Source organism: Dermacentor albipictus, chromosome 5 (genome assembly GCF_038994185.2).
Source record: "Dermacentor albipictus isolate Rhodes 1998 colony chromosome 5, USDA_Dalb.pri_finalv2, whole genome shotgun sequence".
Taxonomy (NCBI): Eukaryota; Metazoa; Arthropoda; class Arachnida; order Ixodida; family Ixodidae; genus Dermacentor; species Dermacentor albipictus.
The window spans coordinates 23,614,264-23,636,351 of NC_091825.1; the positions used below are offsets into that span (position 1 = coordinate 23,614,264).

At 45.4% G+C, this 22,088-nt stretch overlaps 1 protein-coding gene across 2 annotated transcripts in view; it reads left to right on the forward strand.

Moving 5' to 3' along the window:
• The first annotated feature begins 7,460 nt into the window (after positions 1 to 7,460).
• LOC135898303 (solute carrier family 41 member 1-like) overlaps positions 7,461 to 22,088 on the forward strand; it is a 458,169-nt gene continuing 443,541 nt past the window's right edge. Inside the window, exon 1 of one of the 2 annotated variants that reach the window (XM_065427179.2) lies at positions 7,461 to 7,722. In XM_065427179.2, the coding sequence (XP_065283251.1) occupies positions 7,658 to 7,722 (65 nt within the window). In that variant the 5' untranslated portion in view covers positions 7,461 to 7,657. The remainder of the gene's footprint in view (positions 7,723 to 22,088) is intronic. The other variant, XM_065427177.2, reaches the window with a different exon arrangement.

Sequence of the window (22,088 nt, forward strand, 5' to 3'; positions counted from 1 at the left end):
TTCTGCATTAAGGTGTGTTGTAATGTTGCTTAGAGAATTACTTGAACATAAGACACTCGACATGCCATCAGCGTATAAGATTCATTCTGATAATGTGGTTAGACACTGTGGAAGGTCGGTAATGTATAGTAGAAATAAAAGCGGTCCCAGAATTGAGCCTTGTGGAACGCCGGTGTTAATTATTCTTTAGTGAAATAGATGTCTGAGATGGATACTAATTGCTCACGATCAGATAAGTAACTACAGAAAAGACTGAGAGAGTTGCCAATAATGCCATAAGATGCAAGTTTAGAAAAAAGAATTTCATGATTAAGTGTATCAAAATCTTTAGTAAAATCTAAAAAACCGAACCAACGAAGTTACCATTGTCAATTTCTAGTTTACATTTTTCTGTGAAGTAAATGAGGCCTAGGTTAGTCGAATAGCCTTGTCTGAACCCAAATTGTTTCGGATGAAATATGTTAAATTTCGTTAGGTAGCTAGACAGGCGAACATGTATTAGTTGTTCTATTACTTCGCTAAAGAGGGGGAGAATGGATATCGGCCTATAGTTAGATATTAAGCATCTGTCACATTTCTTAAACTACGGGATAACCTTACTCATCTGTAACTCACCCGGAAATACACAGGTTTCCAAAATTAGATTGATTATGTAGGTGAGCACATCCGCAATATCATCAACAATCATTTTGACGTGGTTAGCAGAAATATTAACGATACTTGCGCTAGAGGATTTTGTGCTAGTAATTGCTCTTCTTAGCTCATCTGGGGTAGCAGGAAACAGAAGAAATGAGTGACCACAATGATCAAGTTTATCATGAGTACTGGCTGGAACGGGTATGGAAGTCACTTAATGCATTAGCGATATCTAATAGGTTAGATATTGCTGATCCTTCATGATGAATGTTGGCCAAAGGCGGATCAATGTTTTATTGAGAAAGGAATTCATCAAGTGCCATTTTTATATTTGAACCATTACAATTAATTTCATTTTCAAAATACCGCTTTTTCGCATCCTTCATTAGAGTATTCAGTGTGTTACAATATTGCTTGTAATGATCAAGTAGATGCACAATAAATGGCTGCCTTTTTGTTTTTTTAAATAAGTTATCTGTTTTACGCAGGCTATTAAGTAATCCCTTTGTTAACCATGGGTTTCTAGGGGAAGAATAACGTTTGGGGCACTGTACAGATGTTGTCGATGACGATACGCAAGTGGATATTGTCGAAATGAAAGCGGTGTATGTGGATTCAATATTATTCATTGAAGAGACACAAGACCAATTGGAATTAGATACCATTTCTATCAATTTGTCGCGATCAAAATTATTCTTAACAAAGCTTACGCTATTAGTGCGAGGACTGTTATCAAAGCAAAGTGCAACTGCGAAATGATCTGTAATATTGCTTTGAAGAATGAATGCGGAGAAGGGATGAAGGTTCGAAAGCGTGTGGTCAATAAGCGTTCCCAAACCATTATTAGTGCAACGGGTGGGAAGACAGAGTAGACATTCAAGACCATAACCTTCGAAGCAGCTGACATACTGAGTTAAATAAGAGGAGGAGGCATCAAGTAAATTATAGTTAATGTCACCCAAGCTGATATCGGACTTCAACCAATAGAAGATCAAGACATCCGGCCCGACGGCTGAATTACTCTTTCTAGAGTAATAAAGTTTACTTCCTCCTCCTCTTCCCGTTAGGAATGATCGTAATCGTGGGTGAATTTTTGTACGCGTTTTTACATTCTCAGTTGTGAAGTAGGCTCGATGGCACAACAGCGTGGGCGTCTACTGCTGCTCGTGAGGATAACGCTCTACAGCATATTTTTGGATGAAAGCGCTTGATTTACCGTACACTGAATCCACATAAATGAACTCAAGCTTACTTCAGCATGTCTTGAGAATTTGCAGCAAATTAAGAACTGCTTCCCTGTCGGTACGCAGTTTCTTCTGGGTTACTTTATAGGACCAAGTTTAAGAAGTTCATGCTATTATCAAATGCATAACCTCTCCACTTGCTTTAATTTTTTAGGTGTTTCCCTGAGGTTCCCTGAGGTTAGCAGACTGGATGTAAGTGAAGGATCTTGTGCTTGTAACCAGGAGGCATTATAGAATTCTCCACACACTTTTTCAGATCATATGCCTTGTTTGAATAGCCATTGCTATAAAAAAAGTTGTGTCTAGACAATGCCAATACAATCAAGACATGTTCGTCTATTTAGAATACGAAGGGTGATTTCTGAACAATATCCTCCTCTTTCTGCTTCCATTTCTTGGACGATTATTGCATCATTTGTGATCTAGTAGGTATTCTTGTTTCTAAAGGGGAGGGGGGGGGAGGTGGTACGCATTACATGATGGTCAATGTGCTTTAAAACGCTGGTAATAATAATAATAATAATAATAATAATAATAATAATAATAATAATAATAATAATAATAATAATAATGCATTTAATTGCGCCACAGCTAGGGTACACGATACTGGAGACCAGCAGTAAAAGCTGTCGTAAATTACATCTTGACAAAGCCGCAGGCCTCCATGCACATGGCAGCAGAGCACCGGTATTGCTTATATCAGAAAAAAAAGAAACACAATCGACAGTACAGTACACAATACACTCTCATAAATTAATTCCATTTTCCGGAAATGAATAGAAACATAAAATTATCGTGATATAAGGCAGAAAGAAATAACAAACATTATTTCAACTAATAAGAACAAAAATTCATACGCAGTTATAGCCTACTAAAGTATAAAAAAATACAGTTCACTACAATTCAAAGTATAATTCAAAATACAATACAATTCAAAAGTACAAGTCACAAATGCACTTTACTCGTCAGGTGAAAATAACGTTCATACATATACAATAAAAACGAGTAATGTAAACATGGTAAAAGCAGAAAGGACTTAATTGAAACAAAAGTAGGCTGAGAGCAAAAATAAAGGAATAAGGAGCACAAAAATGAGTAGCGTAATTGCAGATTCTAAGTGACAGTCAAAGACATAATAATTCGGGCATATAATGTTTTCGGAGTTCTTTAAATGCACATATTTCCAGCTGTATATTTCCTCTATTCAGTTTATTTAATAATCGCGACAGCTTATTTTCCAGTTCTTGCAGCCCGTACGGTGTGCGGTATCCTTCAAGAGAAAAGTGTATAGCAGCTGTGTCTTACCAGTACTCACGTACGGGGCAGAAACCTGGAGGCTTACGAAAAGGGTTCTACATAAATTGAGGAAACGCAACGAGCTATGGAAAGAAGAATGATGGGTGTAACGTTAAGGGATAAGAAAAGAGCAGATTGGGTGAGGGAACAAACGCGAGTTAACAACATCTTAGTTGAAATCAAGAAAAAGAAATGGGCATGGCCAGGAGATGTAATGAGGAGGGAAGATAACCGATGGTCATTAAGGGTTACGGACTGGATTCCAAGGAAAGGGAAGCATAGCAGGGGGCAGCAGAAAGTTAGGTGGGCGGATGCGATTAAGAAGTTTGCAGGGACAACATGGCCACAATTAGTACATGACCGGGGTAGTTGGAGAAGTATGGGAGAGGCGTTTGCCCTGCAGTGGGCGTAACCAAGGTGATGGTGTTAACGGTGTGCGATATATTTTTACATTGCATTATTCACCGTAACGGGTGACATGGCGAGGGGCGTTACCGCGTTTTTTTTATTTAAAAATGTACCGTAATGTTATATTTCCTGTTTATAAAGTTTACTTAATTGGTAATCATATTTCAACATATAGGCATTACGTTAAATTTCGATAGTATTTCATGCGTGCAAAAACGAATGTGTACATATTTTGCTGTACGAAGAAACTTATATCGAGCTTCTGTAGATCTTCCTTCGTTGTAGACGCCCACACTGATTGACAGTAGTTTAACCTTGAGGAAAACAGGGTGGTATAGTTGACCAGCATGAGCTTCCGTGACAGAATACTACGGTTGCGATATCTGAGGGAGGCCTTTAACTTGAGAGAGTTTTGTTGCTTGAAGGTTGATATGATGATCCCAGGATAAAGTCTTATGAAAAATTGCTGCTAAAGTTTTCAACGTAGAAAAAATTTCGATGAGAATAGAGTATAAGATTATATTTCTATTTACGGTTATATTTCTCCCTTTTGCCCTGAACAATATGCCTTTCTTCTTGGACACATTGACCGTCAGGCAGTTTTTTTCAGCTCTTTCTTCTAAAGCAAGCAGTGTGGATTCTACGTAGTCAAATAATTCTTCAAGATGGTTTCCTGTTAGGAAAATGTTAGTGTGGTCGGCGTATGCAATAAATTCTGCTACAGGATAAATGTTTGTAATATTATTTATATACAGAGTGAACAAGAATGGGCTTAAAGTACGGCCCTGAGGCGGTACAGCGCAAGAAACCATATACGCATTGCGGCGAAGTAACATACCACTGCTAGTATTAGATTAATGAAGAGTACCCTTTAAATCCCATTATTATCTCTTCGCCGAAAGGAATGACGCATTACCTTTTTTCACAAATTCCACTACCACAACGCATCTCTTCGACCTCTTTGGATTCAACCTGCGCCTTATTATTCGGCTCGTCGTGATCACGTACTTAAAGTTAACGTACCCCGTCATAACACCGTCGCGTGCCCACAATCATTCCGTCCTTGGACATCAGTTAACTGGAATAATCTACCTACATTATTAGTAAGCATCAGTGACCCCACTCTTTTTAAGAATGCACTAATCAACATTAAATAATGTATGGTGGCAATTGGCATAATTACCTACTTATTCGTGAACATTATCTGCTTGCTAAAGTGTACTCTTTCTGTATTTTCATGTTACGTAAGTCTCTTTCTTGGTTGTTATGAATGCATTACTAGTTTTTTCCATATCGCAATTTGTTCCCTGCACTGTGAATTCCTAGAACTAATTCTGTATTTTTTACTCTTGGAGTGTAATCTCGCCCCCTACCCTCTGCAATGTACAATTATGTACCTTGAGGTAAAAAGTGAAAAAATAAAGAATCTCGGAAGCTGAAGGCCTCACGTGAGCTCCTGATATAATAATAAAGGCGAGAACGTAGGCCAGTGTGGTTTGCAGTTTTTTGTAATAACATGTCGCTTAGACTTAGTACGCGCGCAAAATCTCGCTTCCATTTACTGCATACACAATGCTTAACAGCGAAGGCCTCAGGTGAGCACCTGAGATGATAAGTTGCGTACACCTAGTAGGCAAGCCAACTCTCACTTTCCCTCACCTTATTACATTCTATGCTTCACCTCATTATAGAAGTGTATTGCGTTGAAACTATGAGAAACTAACACGAACTTTTTTTTTTTAGCGAACATTTAAGTACCACAGCAAGATCTGTGTTTCAGCAGAGTTTCCTGCTTGGTCTAAGTTTATTCTAATAAGGCACGAGGCAATTTCCTGTTGGCCACGTGCGGTTCCTTTAACGATAGCCTGCTGTCTCGCACCTCACGCGAATGCAAAGCTCTGCGAGTAGCAGCAGGAAGTGTTTATGGTTTGAAGAATTGCTTGAAGGCTTCTGCACGCGCATCTGCGAATATTTGCATGCTTCGCATTCCGCATCGCCTGGGTCAGCCACTCTGTGTGTAACCGTATTATTCTAGACAAGTGCACGCAACGCGTAACATTTGAGGCGTAAGCCATACCTGGTGGTACTTACGTTCTACGAAATATGCGTATCGATATGCGCGTGTCGGTCGTTACTCTTGTGGCCTCAACACATGACTCCATCATCTCGCCGTCTTCCTTTTCGCTCTGGCCGTGTCCGCTTTCCACAGAAATGCCTTCAGCGTGGTTGAAAACGGAGCAACGCGGCTTCCGGCACCCAGGCGTAGCGTGGCCAAAGGCGAACGCACGACGTTTTGGCAGCGTTGCACAGCGTCTTTTGGAGACTTTCAAGTTGCTTCACGGGCCTCGCATCAGCCGCAATGAACGTGATGCCTGCTCCTATCACCAAACTGGGACTATATATCCACTGCTTCACCTGGTTAACCGTTCCTGCAGCTAACGTTGCAGCGTGAAGGCCAGTGCGCGGGATGTCGCCAAAAATCGTCCACGCCATCGCACTGCGCCAGCAACATCGAAGAGACGTACGAGGAAAACTTGTGGAAGACGCACGGCATCAACACAGACACCGGGATTCCGGCATGCCTAAGCGCATGCAAAAGGAGCAAAGAAACGTCTCCGTAATAGTACCCATACAGGAAGAGTGAGACCGTCAAAGAGCAAAAGCCCCCCCCTGTTCACTCTCTCGCCCCCCGCTTGTACTCGCGCCTGCGCACTCAGGCCTGGCCATTCCTGAAATGAGACACTCGTGCAGCTCCGGCATGCCACCGGAGGGCACGCGTAAAATACACATCAAGTTGTGTTACGCCCAGGCCCTGAGAACGCACATGCCATACACTTCCGAGGAAAACAGACGCGCTCATGGGGCTTCTGGCTCCTGCCATGCATTCATATATGCCTATTATAATAAATAACTAAAGTGTTGAATGTTACCCCGTAATTATCCGCTATAGAGCGTTGCGCTTGTTTCCACTCGCTCGCCTTCAGCGCATTGCTTAATTCTCGCACTGCAGCTGTGTCTGATTAGAACTTCAGTGTTCGCAGATGATCGGCTTCAAGCACAGCGCAAAGAGCATGACAAATATTTCGTGTAGGCGGCTAGGTCTACTAATGTGGCGTCTCATAACTGAAGTTGCAGATAGAGAAGCACAAGCTCATTAAGTGATCAAGCGTGTGCGATTCAACGCCAGGATGCCTAGTGAAGCAGGGACAGCTAGAGGATTCAGCGCACGGGCATTGTCTGTCTCTACAGTCGATGTGCTGTAATGAATGAAAACATGCAGGAGCACTCAATGTACACCGACACCGCACGCAATCTTCCCACGATTACGCCTATTCTTCCATTCGGCAAAGATGCCAGTGATATCAGCCGAATATTGAAGAAAGAACTGCTCAACGACGCGCACAAACGCACGGACAGACATACACAAGGTGGCCGAAGTAGGCTAAAAACCTAACGCCATTAAAATGAAGTTGACCTCATTTTTTAATAATCTGAGCGTCTGTGTAGTCTGTAGGCAGGCAGCGCCACACAGTGCTTTCTTTCATTTCTCTTTATCGCCGAGCTCGATCGCAGTATTTTGTATGCTCGTGAATCCAAATACCCCTATTTCTTACTTCAAAAAATGAAGCTCATGACACTGTCTCACTTGTGACTTCGTCAACTCGCTTCTTAAACTCTTCGCAGAGCAAGAAATAAAGGAAACACAAAGCAAAATGTCTTTCTCACTGAACAACGTACGATCAGTTCTATTCACGCAGGTGCATGTCGAGAGAAACGCTGCAAACAACACATGGGCACAGCTGCTGCGTGGATCATCAAATAGAAAGCGAGCACTTCTTTGAGCGACAGAAGGAGCAGACGGCGCGCCGGCGAGTGTTTCTCTTTGGTGCTGACGTGCAACGACAGCCACTAGCCCGGGCGTGAGCCGCTCTCGCTCGAAGCGGCTTTGATGTGCCGGACAAGCATGCGCGTGTTCCTGTCTCTGTTCGCTTTGTGAGCCCTGCGTGCCGCGGGCATGACATGCCGCTACTGCGAGCGGTTCAAGTCAAGCAGCCACTGACCGGGAAGCGGATATGCCGACGAACGACGTCCCTCGTGCCTCCGTAGTCGGTGTCGCCGTTCCCAAGGACCCCCTACGGTGCGTACTGCTGTGAGCGCAGTCTCATATGTTCCGTCCTCTAGTCGCCGAGGCGACACACTACTTCAAGCAGAGCTTTCACTGGCATCAGTGTTGGAAACTTAGTGAGAATTTCGCTGCGTTTACTGAGTTTTCAGTCATCTTAACGAAAACTTTTCCTTTTTCAACCATATAGCGGCTTTCTAGCGATGTGAATAGCTTTTAACTTGCCCTCTTGGGGGAATTCCTCCACTGACTTTGACTAAGTTGAATGCCTCATCCTCATTACGTCGTATAGATATGTATGCGTCTTCATTTGTCGCTGCCTTCAGAGGCATTCCTGTAAGCTAGTAGTCAGCCATCTGGGTGAATTGAAGCTGATTTTCGTGGATAAAGTAAGAACTTTAGACCTGACACGATTTTAGGAACTCGGGAGATTTTTTTCTCTTTTCACATTTGGACAGCTAACTCTGCCAGCAGAAGGTAACCCAGACATTCAACGATTAGTAAAGAAGATGTCTAGGGGAAACTAGAAGACAATATTTCGGTAAGCTTGTCACGAACACCGAGAGTTGTTAGGCAAACGGAGTCTGTTTTTACACCTTGACTAGGGGCGTAGCCAGGGGGGGGGGGGGCTTATGGGGCTTCAGCCCTTCACAGAAATTGTTTCGTGCAGCCATGCACCGCTGCCCTACTCAAACCTCTGATGCTGGAAATCATTCCGAATTTTGTCTAGAATTTCCTTTTCACGCTCGAAAAGGCATTTCAGCGCGAACATTGCGAAATCTGTCTGGATTTCGCGGCAAAGCCCTAGCACCGGGAGTCTCAGACCGCAAGGAGCCCCGTCCGAGCACAGTTTCCAGGGCGTTTTGATGGCGAGCGTGCTCGTCGCGGCATCTCGCGGAGACGGCGGAATCTGCGGACCGCTGTAGGGGTTGAAGGACGGACTTCGGGATGAAAACCAAACTTGGGAGGGTTTATTTTACATTATATACAGGGAGGTGAGAGTCAAGTAACATTCGTACAGTCATTACGGGCCGGCAGCAACTCGGACGCTGCGGCCCGCGGCAAGAAGTTCGAGAGAGGTGAATCAGAGAATCAGGGTATGTCCCAGAATGCTCAGGTCTCTCTGGAAGGCTTCTTATAAACCCTTCGAGCACTGGAAGTCGCGTCATGTTCGACCAATGGGAGAGTCCGCTCAGATGACGCCACTTTCAGCCAATGGTCGCCGCTTGGCTTGGTCACCCGGCGAAGAGAGTCGCCGCTTGGGCCCCCTTGCTTGATCACTTGATCCCCCTGCGGTCTTGCCTCGCAGAGTTGCAATGCGCTTCTTCAAAGGAGGAGAAGGAGGGGGCGCTCATGCTCCATTGTATGAGGGCCCACCTGCTCCCAGTGGTACGGCTCCGCAGTGGTGGCAAATGCCTTCTTCAAAGGCGAAGAGGGGTGACGATTGGGCTCTATTGTCCGTGGGCCCCTTCTAATCCCGGCGGCGTACGAACTTGTTTGCAAGTGTCCTGCCTCAGGAATGTGGCACCCCTGCTTCTGCATTCCTCAATTAGCTGTGCTGCGATTCGAAGTGGTTTGGGGAACTCGAAGTAGCCTCAGGAAACGGCGCCATATCTAACACCGCATGGATTTCAATTCTGAAACTTTATGGGCGTAAAGTTATCATAAACGTTTGTTGAAAAATTCGCATTGACATTTCCAAAGTCGTGCTTTAAATTTTCAATTCCTGAACTTTGTGGGCTCATTGTTGATATAAACGTTTGACGTCAAAGGTGCATTGACTTTTTTAAAGGCGCACATCGGACTATACAATGGGACAAGCCAAATCAACAACAGTATCAGACAAGTTGTGAAAGCACGGAGAGAGGTCTTATGAGACAAAGGGTTGTGGTGGTTCGCTTTTGCTGTCACGTAACAGAAAATATTATCAGCATATTATTTTTCCTCCTGCGCCAAAGCAACCATGTCAAGACACTAAAGCCAGTGAAGGTAACTACATCCTTGTGTATTTTTCTACTTTGAATTTTATTTGTGAGGACACATTGAGCATCCTCCTTTTTTTTTTTGTTCTCGCTACCCGCGGAATGCCGGAGCCCGCCAGAGCGCATGCGTTTTCCTCGTGTTGCCCGAACCATCGCACGACGCACTTCGATGCACGTTAGTTTTTAACGCGATAGCGTTAAGGAGCTCGTGTCGCAGAAAAGCCGGTGTCGTCGGCGTCCGCGTCCACGGCGTTGGCCATGAGCGATAAATCACGGCAGGCACTTCATAAATAAAAAGCAACTTCCAAGATGGGCTGGGTGGGAATCGAACCAGGGTCTCCGGAGTGTGAGGCGGAAACGCTACCACTCAGCCACGAGTTCGATTGGCGTGAGTGGGCGCGGGACCACCGCTGTCAACATGTCTCACACTCCACGCTTTTGCGCATTACAGGTGTTCCTGCCGCTTTTCCTGCTGTCAACCACAGCCTTGCCTCCTGGTGAAACCGAATGCCCTTCCAGCCCGATACCATTGACGCCGCTCTGCTATCAACCGCACTACCCCTACTGTACTGCTCCACTCGTCATCTCCGCCTTCTGCGCATCATCCAAGTCTACGATGACGTGACCAACCACAGTCGATATAAGAAGGCGCCAGTGCGACAGTTTCTTCAGTGGGCGCGGGACCATCACTGTCAACATGTCTCACACTCCGCGCTTTTGCGCATTACAGATGTTCCTGCCGCTTTTCCTGCTGTCAACCACAGCCTTGCCTCCTGGTGAAACCGAATGCCCTTCCAGCCCGATACCATTGACGCCGCTCTGCTATCAACCGCACTACCCCTACTGTACTGCTCCGCTCGTCATCTCCGCCTTCTGCGCATCATCCAAGTCTACGATGACGTGACCAACCACAGTCGATATAAGAAGGCGCCAGTGCGACAGTTTCTTCAGTGGGCGCGGGACCATCACTGTCAACATGTCTCACACTCCGCGCTTTTGCGCATTACAGGTGTGAAACGTTTTTTCCATGTATGCCAGAAGGAGCGACGACCGTTTCCTATTATTGTTCCCGCGCCCACGAGTGCTCCGTGATATTGCTGTTGATTGTTTTTCAATGGGTGTTTTATTACTATGCTCTGGAGATATTGAGTCCAACCCGGCACCCCCGACTCGTTCTCAGTCCTTGGCTGAACTGCAGTCCTTGCCTGACGAGTCAGGCGAACAGATGAAAGTTATATTTCATATTCTAAAAGATCTTCAGGCTCGATCCGTGCAAGCAGCAAAAAGCCAGTCCGATATGGTCACTGACATTAAAGCCATCAAAGCCAGTCAAAAAAATATCGAAATCAAAATTGGCGCCATCGAAAAAAGACTAGATGACCTAGAAGATAAAACGGACTCACTTGACCAAATTGATCACGAAATAGCCACCATCCAGACCTCGGTACAGTCGCTGTCAATCAATTCTGCTTCTTTGCAATCACGGCAGACCGAACTTGAAGATCAATCACGACGCTGCAACCTCATTTTTTATGGATTGGATGACCACCGGGAATCGTTGGCTGAGTCGGAAGAAACAATTGAAGTAATTTTGGCTGACGCACTTTACATCCTTCCGGATACAGCCATTGAACGCGCTCATCGCCTAGGTCAATATTCGCCAGGTAAACAACGTCCGATCATTGTCAAATTTACTAACTTTAAGATAAAAGAGACAGTCCTCTCTGCCCGGAAAAAGCTGAAAGACAAAAACGTCACAGTTAATGAAGATTACTCACCTGCTACACGTCACGCTCGAAAGAAATTAACCGAGTTTGCCAAAAGTGCATCCGACGGAGGTCCGTATCAGCTCCGATATAACAAATTACTAATGAATAATAAATACTACATGTACGATCCCGAATCTAATTGGGTTAACGAGCATACGAAGCAACCGCGATCACATGATAGTCATCCTACTAACTCTGTCAAACAGCACGCGCAGAAACCGCCCTCAGCTGATAATCCCGCCAGTTCGGCTCATGGCAGTCCGTAGGGACGCGCGAGGGGATGTGGACGCTCTTTTTCGCAGATATCCGTTCTTTTTACTAACATCCGCAGTATCATCAGCAAACGTGACTGCCTTAACTCCGCCATCGACACCTGCAGCGCTGATATCATAGTATTAACTGAAACCTGGTTACGTCCTGAAATTCGAGACCACGAACTTTTTCTTATTGCAAATAATTTCTCTATCTATCGCTGCGATCGCATTGGGCGACAAGGAGGAGGCGTACTGCTCGCTATCACGAAAAATTTCCCTTCACAGTGCATCCACGTCAACACCCCTTTAGAAACTGTCTGGGCATGCGTCGCCCTAAATCATGAGAAAGTTATTATTGGGGTCTGTTATCGGCCCCCCACCTATACACAGAACTTCGTAAATGAATTACACCATGTTGTTAACATCGTTTCATCCCGTTACCCAAACTGCCCATTACTTTTGCTTGGTGATTTTAATATGCCAAACATAACCTGGTCTAACACTGTCCCCACGATACACCCACCTTCCACGCTAGCTAAAGAATTTTTAGAAATGTGCTCCGTTTTTTCTCTCGAACAGCTTGTAACTGAACCGACTCGAACCACAGACTCTGCTGCTAATACCCTTGACCTTAATCTCGCTTCACAGCCCGTTTCTAACATCACTCACGTTCCAGGAATGAGCGACCACTCTTTAGTCTTTTTTCACTTAAATCTCGCACAACCTAAACATACCAAAAGGACTGTAACCATCCGTAATTACAACAAAGCAGACTCTGACAACATTAATAGAGAATTATGTTCATTCCTTGATATTTTCCTCCAGGATTTCGACAGCCGTACAGTAGAAACTAACTGGGCAATCTTCGCAGAACAAGCTACTTACCTAACCAACAAGTACATTCCCATTCGCATCGTAACTAGCAAGTCAGACGCTCCCTGGTATAATGTTCATATAAAACGGTTATCAAATAAAAAGAGTCGATTGTGCAGGTCAGCAAAGTTTTCCTCGAGTGAAGCTCGTTGGAGTGCCTACCGATTGGCTTCAAGCGAATATGTGTCAGCGCTAAGAGACGCCAGAAACAATTTTTTATGTCACACGCTGCCGTCCATGTTAAAAAATGATGCCAAGAAATTCTGGCGCGTTAGTAATCAAAAAGATGATGACACCATAACTCTTGTAGATAACTCTGGGAATGCCATACCCTGTGACCACATCGCATCCGTCCTCAATCAAACATTTATCCAAAACTTTTCTGTAACCTGTAATGTTTCCCCACCCACTGCACCTTGTTATGATTACCAGGCTATGTTTCCAATTACAATTGAACCCTGTGGCATCGAAACCGTGATTAAATCGTTGCGTCTCTCCTCTGCTCCTGGCCATGACCTAATTTCCGTGAAATTTTTGCACAGCACTGTTGTTTATTCATCGATTTTACTAGCAAAACTTTTTCAACAGTCGCTTGACACAGCATACCTGCCCATTGATTGGAAAATCGGTAAGGTGATTCCACTTTATAAATCAGGTGACAAGCATTCTCCTCTCAATTATCGGCCTATTTCACTAACCAGTATCCCATGCAAAATATTGGAACATATCCTATATTCACAGCTTGCTAACTTTCTTGAGTCAAATTCATTTTTTTCAAGTTCACAGCATGGCTTTCGGAAAACATAATCTTGTGAAACGCAGCTGGCTTCCTTCATACATAAGCTACACTAATTCTTGATACTCGTTCAATGGCGGATTGCATTTTCCTAGACTACTCCAAAGCTTTCGATAAAGTGCCTCACAAACTGATACTTCACAAACTACAGCTCATGAACATTGACCCCAAACTTCTTGCTTGGATTGAGTGTTTCCTTAAATACCGTTCACAATACGTGTCAGCTAATAATCTTAATTCTCACTCAAACCCTGTCCATTCCGGCGTCCCACAAGGCTCCGTCTTCAGGCCTCTGCTTTTTCTAATCTACATCAACGACTTGCCTTCTACTGTTTCCTCTCATATCCATTTATTTGCGGATGACTGCGTAATCTTCAGAGAAATAACAAGCAGTGACGATGTAACCGCTCTTCAGACTGACTTGAACACTATTTAATTGTGGTGTAATACATGGCTAATGGAACTTATCACAAAATGTAAATCTCTTCGTGTATCAAGAACTTGCAACAGTATCCCCACTTATTCCTTAGATCATGTCCTCTTAGAATCGGTAGGCTCATACAAGTACCTTGGTGTACACATCACTTCCACTCTCACTTGGTCTGCACATATCACATACATAATTAACAATGCTAATCGTATGCTTGGTTACATCCGCCGCAACTTTTCTAAAGCGCCCTCATCCCTCAAACTGCTGTTGTACAAAACGTTAATACGTCCGAAACTAGAGTACGCCGCATCCATCTGGGACCCTCATCACGAAAACCTAATACATTCACTAGAAATGGTCCAAAATAACTCGGTTCGCTTCATTCTTTCCAACTATAACAGGACCGCCAGCATATCTTCAATGAAATCAAGCCTTAGTCTACCATCCCTAGCCTCACGTCGCAAAGCGTTTGGTATCTGTCTGTTCCATAAGATGTTTCATCATCCACACCTGCGTAGCGAAATAATCCCTCCCCCACGTCACCTATCATCTCGATTAGATCATGCCTACAAGGTCGGTGTCCCGTTTTGTAGAACTAACGCTTTCTTCCAGTCGTTTATACCTCGTAGAGCAGCAGAGTGGAATCACCTTCCCGCACTGAGAGCCACCATCAAAGATTACCAGCTTTTCAAGAACGCCTTAGCTAACATTGTATGAGTAGACACACTTAATTGTTAACTTTTATTGCAATACTCCCCTTCCTTGTATCACATTTCCTATTTTTTCTTGTTTTGTGTGCCTGTAACCACTCCCCTCTCCAATGCCAATGGCCCTGAGGGTACACGAAATAAATAAATAAATAAATAAATCGGTACAAACACGCCTCTAGTGAATGCGGTGTTGCCTTCGGAACGAGCCGTGGAAAGTTATACTGCGGTGTATATTGATAATTATGAACATGTAACTTACAGAAGTCGCAATTACATGAGTAGCGAAGTGCGTTTCCGCTGCATTTCTTCTGCGCTTTCCGCACACGCAGAGCCATCTTTAAGCAAACACAGAAGACCCCCTCCTCTCCATGTACGGCGCTGCCCCGACAGATGGCGCGCCACGCGCGCATTGGAGCTGTGCGAGGACCGGTGCGAGGCGGGTCGCCGCCCGGACTCTCTCTCCCCTGACAACGCTTCGCCTTGCTCCCTCTGCAGAATCAAGCTTCCTTCCTTTCTTTAGATCACTATCTGTCTATCTCTCTGCCCCTGCCGATCACGACGTTTGGCTGGCGTGCATCATTTCCCCCTCCGAGATACCGAGTTCTTTGGTTCGTTCCGCTTGCTCAGGCGCACGTTTCGTTGCTGCGCCGAACGCTGCGTTGCTCGACCATATGGCTCGACGCTCACCGCGTCCGATGCGGGGCGCCTCGTAAGTGATGGCTGCCCTGTAGCCCATTGTCTTACACCCCTTGGCGGGTCGACGGGAACGCTGTCGCGTTCCACTCTTGAAGGCGAAGCTTAAGCGTCCTCCAATTTTTCTTTGGCCGAGTGCATTTTCACCTGGCAAAGTTTTGGACGCTTTCTGGCTAGCAGAAGAGAAACAGAAACAATACATGGTCACTCGCCGTCATCCCTGCGGGGCAGGGTTGACAGATTTGGCGATTTCTCGCCAAATTGGCTACCTTTAGAAGCTCCTGGCGACCGAAAATCGTGTTTGGCGACTTGGCTACTTTATGGCTGCTTTTGTAGGTGGCAATTGGTATAGGTAGTGGCCAAATTACACTCCCCCCGACGGCTCCCTTGAAGCAACAACCGCAAACGTCAGATCTTCAAGGTCATGCTTTTGTGTCTTGCAAGCTGCGGAAGCAATTTTAGGAGCCAAAAATATATCATATCAAATATATCAATAATTGTTCTGTTCGTAATCTGCGAGGCATGCGCATAGCACACAGGCATATCTCATTTGCAATTTGCACGCAGGTGTGAGAATAAATGTTCTGTAATGCTCTCAGACACTGGGTTGAACATGGTTGCGTGACATAATGGACGCTCCAAAAGTTGAACAGCGTGTTATCGCTAGGTTTTAACAGCTGAAGGTGTTTCCCAAAAGTAAATTAGTCGCCGTGTGGCTGCCGTGTACGTTGAGCATTGCATTTCATTGGCCACTGTGAAGTATTGGCCACTGTAAAATTTGCAAAGATGATCCAAGACCGGGCCAAAGCCACTTCAATCACCCCCAGCAGAATCGCAAAGGCTGATGACCTGATTATATAAGAACGGAGGATAAGCGTCGATGAATTGGCAGGCGTGGGATCCTCTGTCATAGTTCGGGTCACATTAAAATTCATAAAAATCTCGGTCATCGTCTCTTGTGTGCGCAATGAATGTCCAAGATTTTGAGCCACCGCCAGAAGACTGAGAGGTTCGGCACTGCCTTGGCTCATTTATTCCGGTGTCACAATGAGAGAGACGACTTTTCTTCTGCAATTGTGACCGGGCACGAATCATGGTGTTACTACTACGAGCCTGAAATATGAGGGCAAAGCTTACAGTGAAACATTTGCATTCACCAGCTCCAAAGAAAGCAAAGGCCATCATTTCTGCCGGAAAGGTGGTTTTGACTATTTTTGTTCGATCGCCAGGGGGCCATTATTGATCGAATTCGCTAAACCTGGCGAGGCTATCGATTGTTTCCGATAATGTGAAAAGCCGGGTCGGCTGCGTGTCACAATTAAAAAAATGGCTGTGGCTTAGGTAAGGTTAAGCCCAGGATGCGAAGCATACTAGCCTTTATTTTAGTTGTTGAACCACTGTTTAGCCTGGTGAACTGCTGTTGCTTGGCTATATTTGGTTCGGCTAGACGAAGAAACGACTCATGCATTACTGCTTCGCCTTCAAGAGTGGAACGCGACAGCGTTCCCGTCGACCCGCCAAGGGGTGTAAGACAATGGGCTACAGGGCAGCGACTACGCGCCCCGAATTGGACGCGGTGAGCGTCGAGCAAAGCAGCGTTCGGCGCGGCAACGAAATGTGCGCCTGAGCAAGAGACGCACGCCTTAGAAACAGCTCGTTTCTAAGGCAACACCGCATTCACTAGAGGCGCTTTTGTACCGCTTTGAAGCATCGTACTCGTGGCTCAGGTTCCACTTCCGGCCACCGCAGTGAACGGACGCGGAATGTCTTGCTCCCCAGGAGCGGTTACAGCGGCCCTTGGCCGCGGTTCCCGGTCAACGGAAAAGCCTTCTCCGGACTACCAGATGGTTCTACCACAACTTCCTTCAGGTGCTAGTGTTTTGAACACTATTTTTATCCACGGCGAAGTTAAAGCACGGCCTTATCGTGTTGAGCACTTCAGGGACGCGCTTTCAAGACTGATGCTGCTGCCGGAAGTGGTGGCCCTCGGGGCTTATCAGTTGAATCATGTGTGGGCCGTAACTTTTTCGAACGAGGCGGCAAAAAAGAAGATACTTGACGCTGAAGCATTTCTTGTTAAAGAACATCGATGCGTGGTCATTGACCCGTGCAATCAGGTTGTCAGGCTCAAGCTCTTCTGGCTGCTGCACGGTGTTCCTGATGAAGACGTCCGAACAGCGTTGGCACCGTTCGGGAGAGTGACCGAAGTGACGAGGGAGAAGTGGAAAGTACAAGGCTGCAACGACAAAGGAACCACGACACGGTCTGTGGTCCTTAAACTCAAGCCCGGAATGACAGCGGACGACCTACCACATCAGCTTCGGGTCGCGGAAGACCTGGCTCTCGTCATTGTCCCGGGCAGAGCACCCCTCTGCCTCCGGTGCCATGGCACCGGACACATTAGACGAGAATGCCGGGTTCCACGCTGTGGGCTGTGTCGTCGCTTCGGCCACGACGAGACCCAGTGCGTGAGAACGTACGCCAACGTTGCTGGTCCAGGCGGGAGCGAAGACACATCGGAGCTCCTTATGGATCAAGAGGATGCCGAGGAGGCCGCTAAGGAAGCAGCTGAAGGGGCGGATGCTCAGTCTACATCTCTGGAGATGAAGACCGAAAATGTGAACTCGGAGGGGACTGATAAGGGCAACGTGCCTGATTCGACGCCTCCACCTGCCAAGGTTCAAGTCAAGGAAAGTGGTGTTGAGGCGACGAGTGCGTCTTCAACTATCCAAGCAACCCCAACCACCGCGGTTGACGAGACAGTCAGCATCTCCGAGAGCATGGACATGACTTCCAACGCTAAAGGTGCCGGAAAACGGTTGCGCGACGATGTTGAGGACCTCAGCCAAGACACCGACGGCGCGGGTACCGAAAGACCGCCACAGAAAACCCAGACAGGCCGAAGGTCGACGTTGAAGGTCAAACTCAACGAGCCGCCAGACAGACGGCTGCTACACGGGCCACCTCCGCCTTAGCGGAGGTTGTGTCCCGGGAAGAACTTCCAAAACCCGATCTTTGATCGGGAACGGGCCTGCGACTACGTGGGTTGGCAGTCGTCGGCTCGAAAGGGAGGGCCATGTTCAACGAGCATCACTGCATACCAGAGTCCGTATGTTTCCTAAGAAAAATTGTGTAGGGGCGTACCCTAAATCTAACTAAAACAATGGCAGACGCTATTAACCTCACCAGTCCGCTTCGTTTGGCGACATTAAACGTCAGAGGGTTGTCGCAGAGGCGAAGACAGTGTCAGATAAGTCGCATGTTACTAGAAAAAGACATTGATTTGATGGCTGTACAAGAAACAAAAATTGAATCTGAAGAAAAAACGGCTCGTTTGGTTGAAATTTTCAGAAATAAGTACAATGTATGCGTTTGCCACGCGAGTGGTACTTCTGGGGGCTGCCTTTTGTTTATTAGAAATAGCATTGGGATAATAGAGCAACAAGTTACTTCATGTGAAGGGGGGCGTTTGCTTATTTGTGATTTTTCTTTTTCTGGATTGCTGTGGCGGGCGGTTTGTGTATACGCCCCTAATAATGCTCGAGAACGTGAACAATTTTTCGTTTATCTGAGGTCTTTCTTGCGGTGTGAAAGACACGTTCTAATGTTTGGCGACTTCAATTGTGTATGCCGGCCGATAGATCGATCGAAAAAGCAACTTAGCCACGATAAAAGTGCCGCACTTCTGCATGAAATTTTGTGTGATGTTGATCTAGAGGATGTTGGGAGTGTTCTTGGTTCTTACAGTCATGTGCAATATACGCATTTTCAAGGAGACAGCCACTCAAGGTTAGACCGCATCTATGTTCCTGTTCACTTAGTTCCACTACTTTCTGAATATGGTGTGGAATGTGTCAGTTTCAGCGATCATTGTTTGGTAACGGTTACGATAGGTATGAAAAAGAAAGAACAGAAATTTAATTGGCACCTATGGAAACTTAATGACAACCTTATGCAAGATGAAGTATTTCTTAAAAGAATAAAAGAGAAATTAGACGCTGTTCTCCTTGAGGATGCAAAAAATGTTGTAGAAGCTTGGGAGATGTTCAAAACCGAAGCGAAAACAATTGCTTTAGAGAGAGCATGCGTGTTGCGGCAGAAACAAAAGCAAGAAGAAAAGCAACTGCAATGCACGTTGGCATACCTGTTGAACATGGAAAGCGGCGGGGCTGGTATATTTGCACATGATATTAAACAAATTAAAGCGAAACTTGAAGTGATCGATGAAGAGAGATATCGTGGCGCGGTTTTAAGAGCACGCGCTGAACGCGTATGGCTGGGTGAAACGCCCACCAAGCGAGCTTTAAGTGAAGAGAAGAGGTACGCTATGACCAAGGAAGTAAAAGAAATCGTTTTTCAAGGGCAGCTTACAAATGACGGGGAAATGATAGAACGTGCTTTCGTTGACTACTATAGCACGCTGCTAAGCAAGAGGACAAGCGAGATCTCTGCGTTTAAGAGTGAATATTTACCTCTTATGCCGAAAATTGATGGTCAACTCAAGGATGCCCTTGAGAGGCCGATTTCTGTAGCAGAAATTGAAAAGGCTATAGATGACCTTAGTGTAAGGAAATCGCCTGGACCGGATGGACTTGGGGCAGCGATATATAAAATTTTCAAGGTTGAAATGGCTGAGGCTCTGCACCGCGTCATAACCAAGTGTTACGAACAAAAATGGACGCCTCCTTCTTTCCGACAGACACACGTAGTACTGATACCTAAATCAACAGACCCCATTAAACTTCAATCCGTAGAGACCTACCGGCCAATAAGCTTAGCAAATATTGACTATAAAGTATTTATGAAGGTGCTCGCCCATCGCCTTCAAAGTGTAGTCAAATCCCTAGTAGGTACACATCAGACATGCGGTATAAAAGGCAGGACTATATTCACAAATATACATATAGCGCGAAGCATACTTGAATGTTGCGATACGATGGGAGATCATTTAGCTATGCTACAACTAGATTTGGCCAAAGCTTTTGACAGGGTGTCCCACGAAATCCTGTTTATACTTCTTGAATATGTTAATGTCGGATCAGTCATTTTGGACAGGGTAAAAATGATGTATGATGGTTGTACCACAAACTTAATCATTAACAACAAACTGAGCAGGCGGATTGCAGTAATGTCTAGCATAAAGCAAGGCTGTCCGACCTCAGCCTTGCTCTTTGCACTTTATTTAGAACCTTTCTGTTTAAAGTTACTACATAACCATAATATTCGCGGGTACACATTTTTTGGTAGAGAAATAAAAGGTTTAGCTTATGCCGACGACATAGCAGTGTTCTGTCGTGATAAACAGCATTGCAGAAGCTATGAGGGAAGCCCAAGCTTTTTGCAAGGCTTCCGGTAGTGCCATAAGTTGGTCAAAATGTTTAGGGCTTTGGCACGGGTATTGGCCAGATGCACCAGAGGTCTTTTGCAAAATGCAATGGAGTGTATTACCCGGCACTTATCTTGGGGTTCCACTCAGTGCCTACCGTGAGCCAATCGAATACTGGACGAGCGAGAGAGACAGAATGAAAGAGCAAACTAACAAATGGGGAGGCCACAACCTTTCGATGTTTGCTAGGGCCAAAGTATGTAATATCTTTTTAGTAGCTAAAGTGTTCTACGTCCTGCAGGTGCTATGCATGAGCCGATCTTCAATTCAAAAAATACACAGAGTGTTTGCAGAGTTTATTTGGGGTTCGGTGTGGGAACGCACGAGCAGAAGTAATTTGTTTCACACATTGCGCAGTGGGGGACTTGGTTTAACGCATTTGTTTTTCAAGCAACTTGTATCGAGATTTGTTTTCTTCCGCGACCAAAGCGATGGGTTTCTGCGGACGGGAATCCAAGTGAGATTGCGCGACGCTTTGCCCGATTTTGTTGTATCGTCGCACGCAATCAAACCGATGGCACGAAAGGGCTATCTGCGTGAAGTTTCCATGGCGATACGTCTTCTAAACGCTCGTTTTTCGAAAGACTACTTGTTTGCAGTGTCACGAAAACAATTGTATAAGGATCTTGTTGAAGTGTTTATACCTACACCAGTGTATCGTTCTATGTATTACTTAGGGCCTGAACGAGATGTTTTCAAGCGAGTCAATAATATGCCTGTACGAGCTAACACAAAATCATTCTTTTTCAAACTGCATACCGGCACACTGCCTGTTAAGCCATGGCTAAGAAGCAAGGGCTTGTTTGTCCCATGGTCAGACAACTGTCTTATATGTAACAAGGAAGAAACTGTCGAACATATTTTTCTTGACTGCCACGATGCCCGCTTTCTTTGGGACATCCTGCAAAGAACATTAAAAAAGGAGCTTCCTATCACTGCGTTCGGAATAAGGTTTTTGCCATGTGCTGAACCTGACGGTGTGCCGGTGGACATGTTGATGCTATTGTGTATGCAAAGTGTGTGGCGAACTCGTATGGCTGTACGCAATGCTGATGTTGATGCAAGGCCAGCAATGTATTATTTTACCGAGAATGTTAATTATACAAGCGAAGTGTTGAAACTGCTAAGTGATCCGCCAAATTGGCTTTCAGTGTTGAACAGTTTGGCTTCAATGAAGCCATTTTAACATGACACGTCAGTCTTAGTAAAGACTAGACTTTTTAACATTCGGATTTATTTGACAATATTTGTATGTACTTGCCAAGCCGGTAATAAAGAAAAAAAAATACTCGTGGCTCAGTGGTAGCGTCTCCGTCCCACACTCCGGAGACCCTGGTTCGATTCCCACCCAGCCCGTCTTGCAAGAGTTGAGCCAAAGCCACTTCTCCTCTGTCGTGACGTCACGGTGTCACGTGGTTTCATGGCGACACCGCCGCGCCTGAGGAGCTGGGTTGAGCTATCGTAATATGCTTCGCATAAAACAAACGA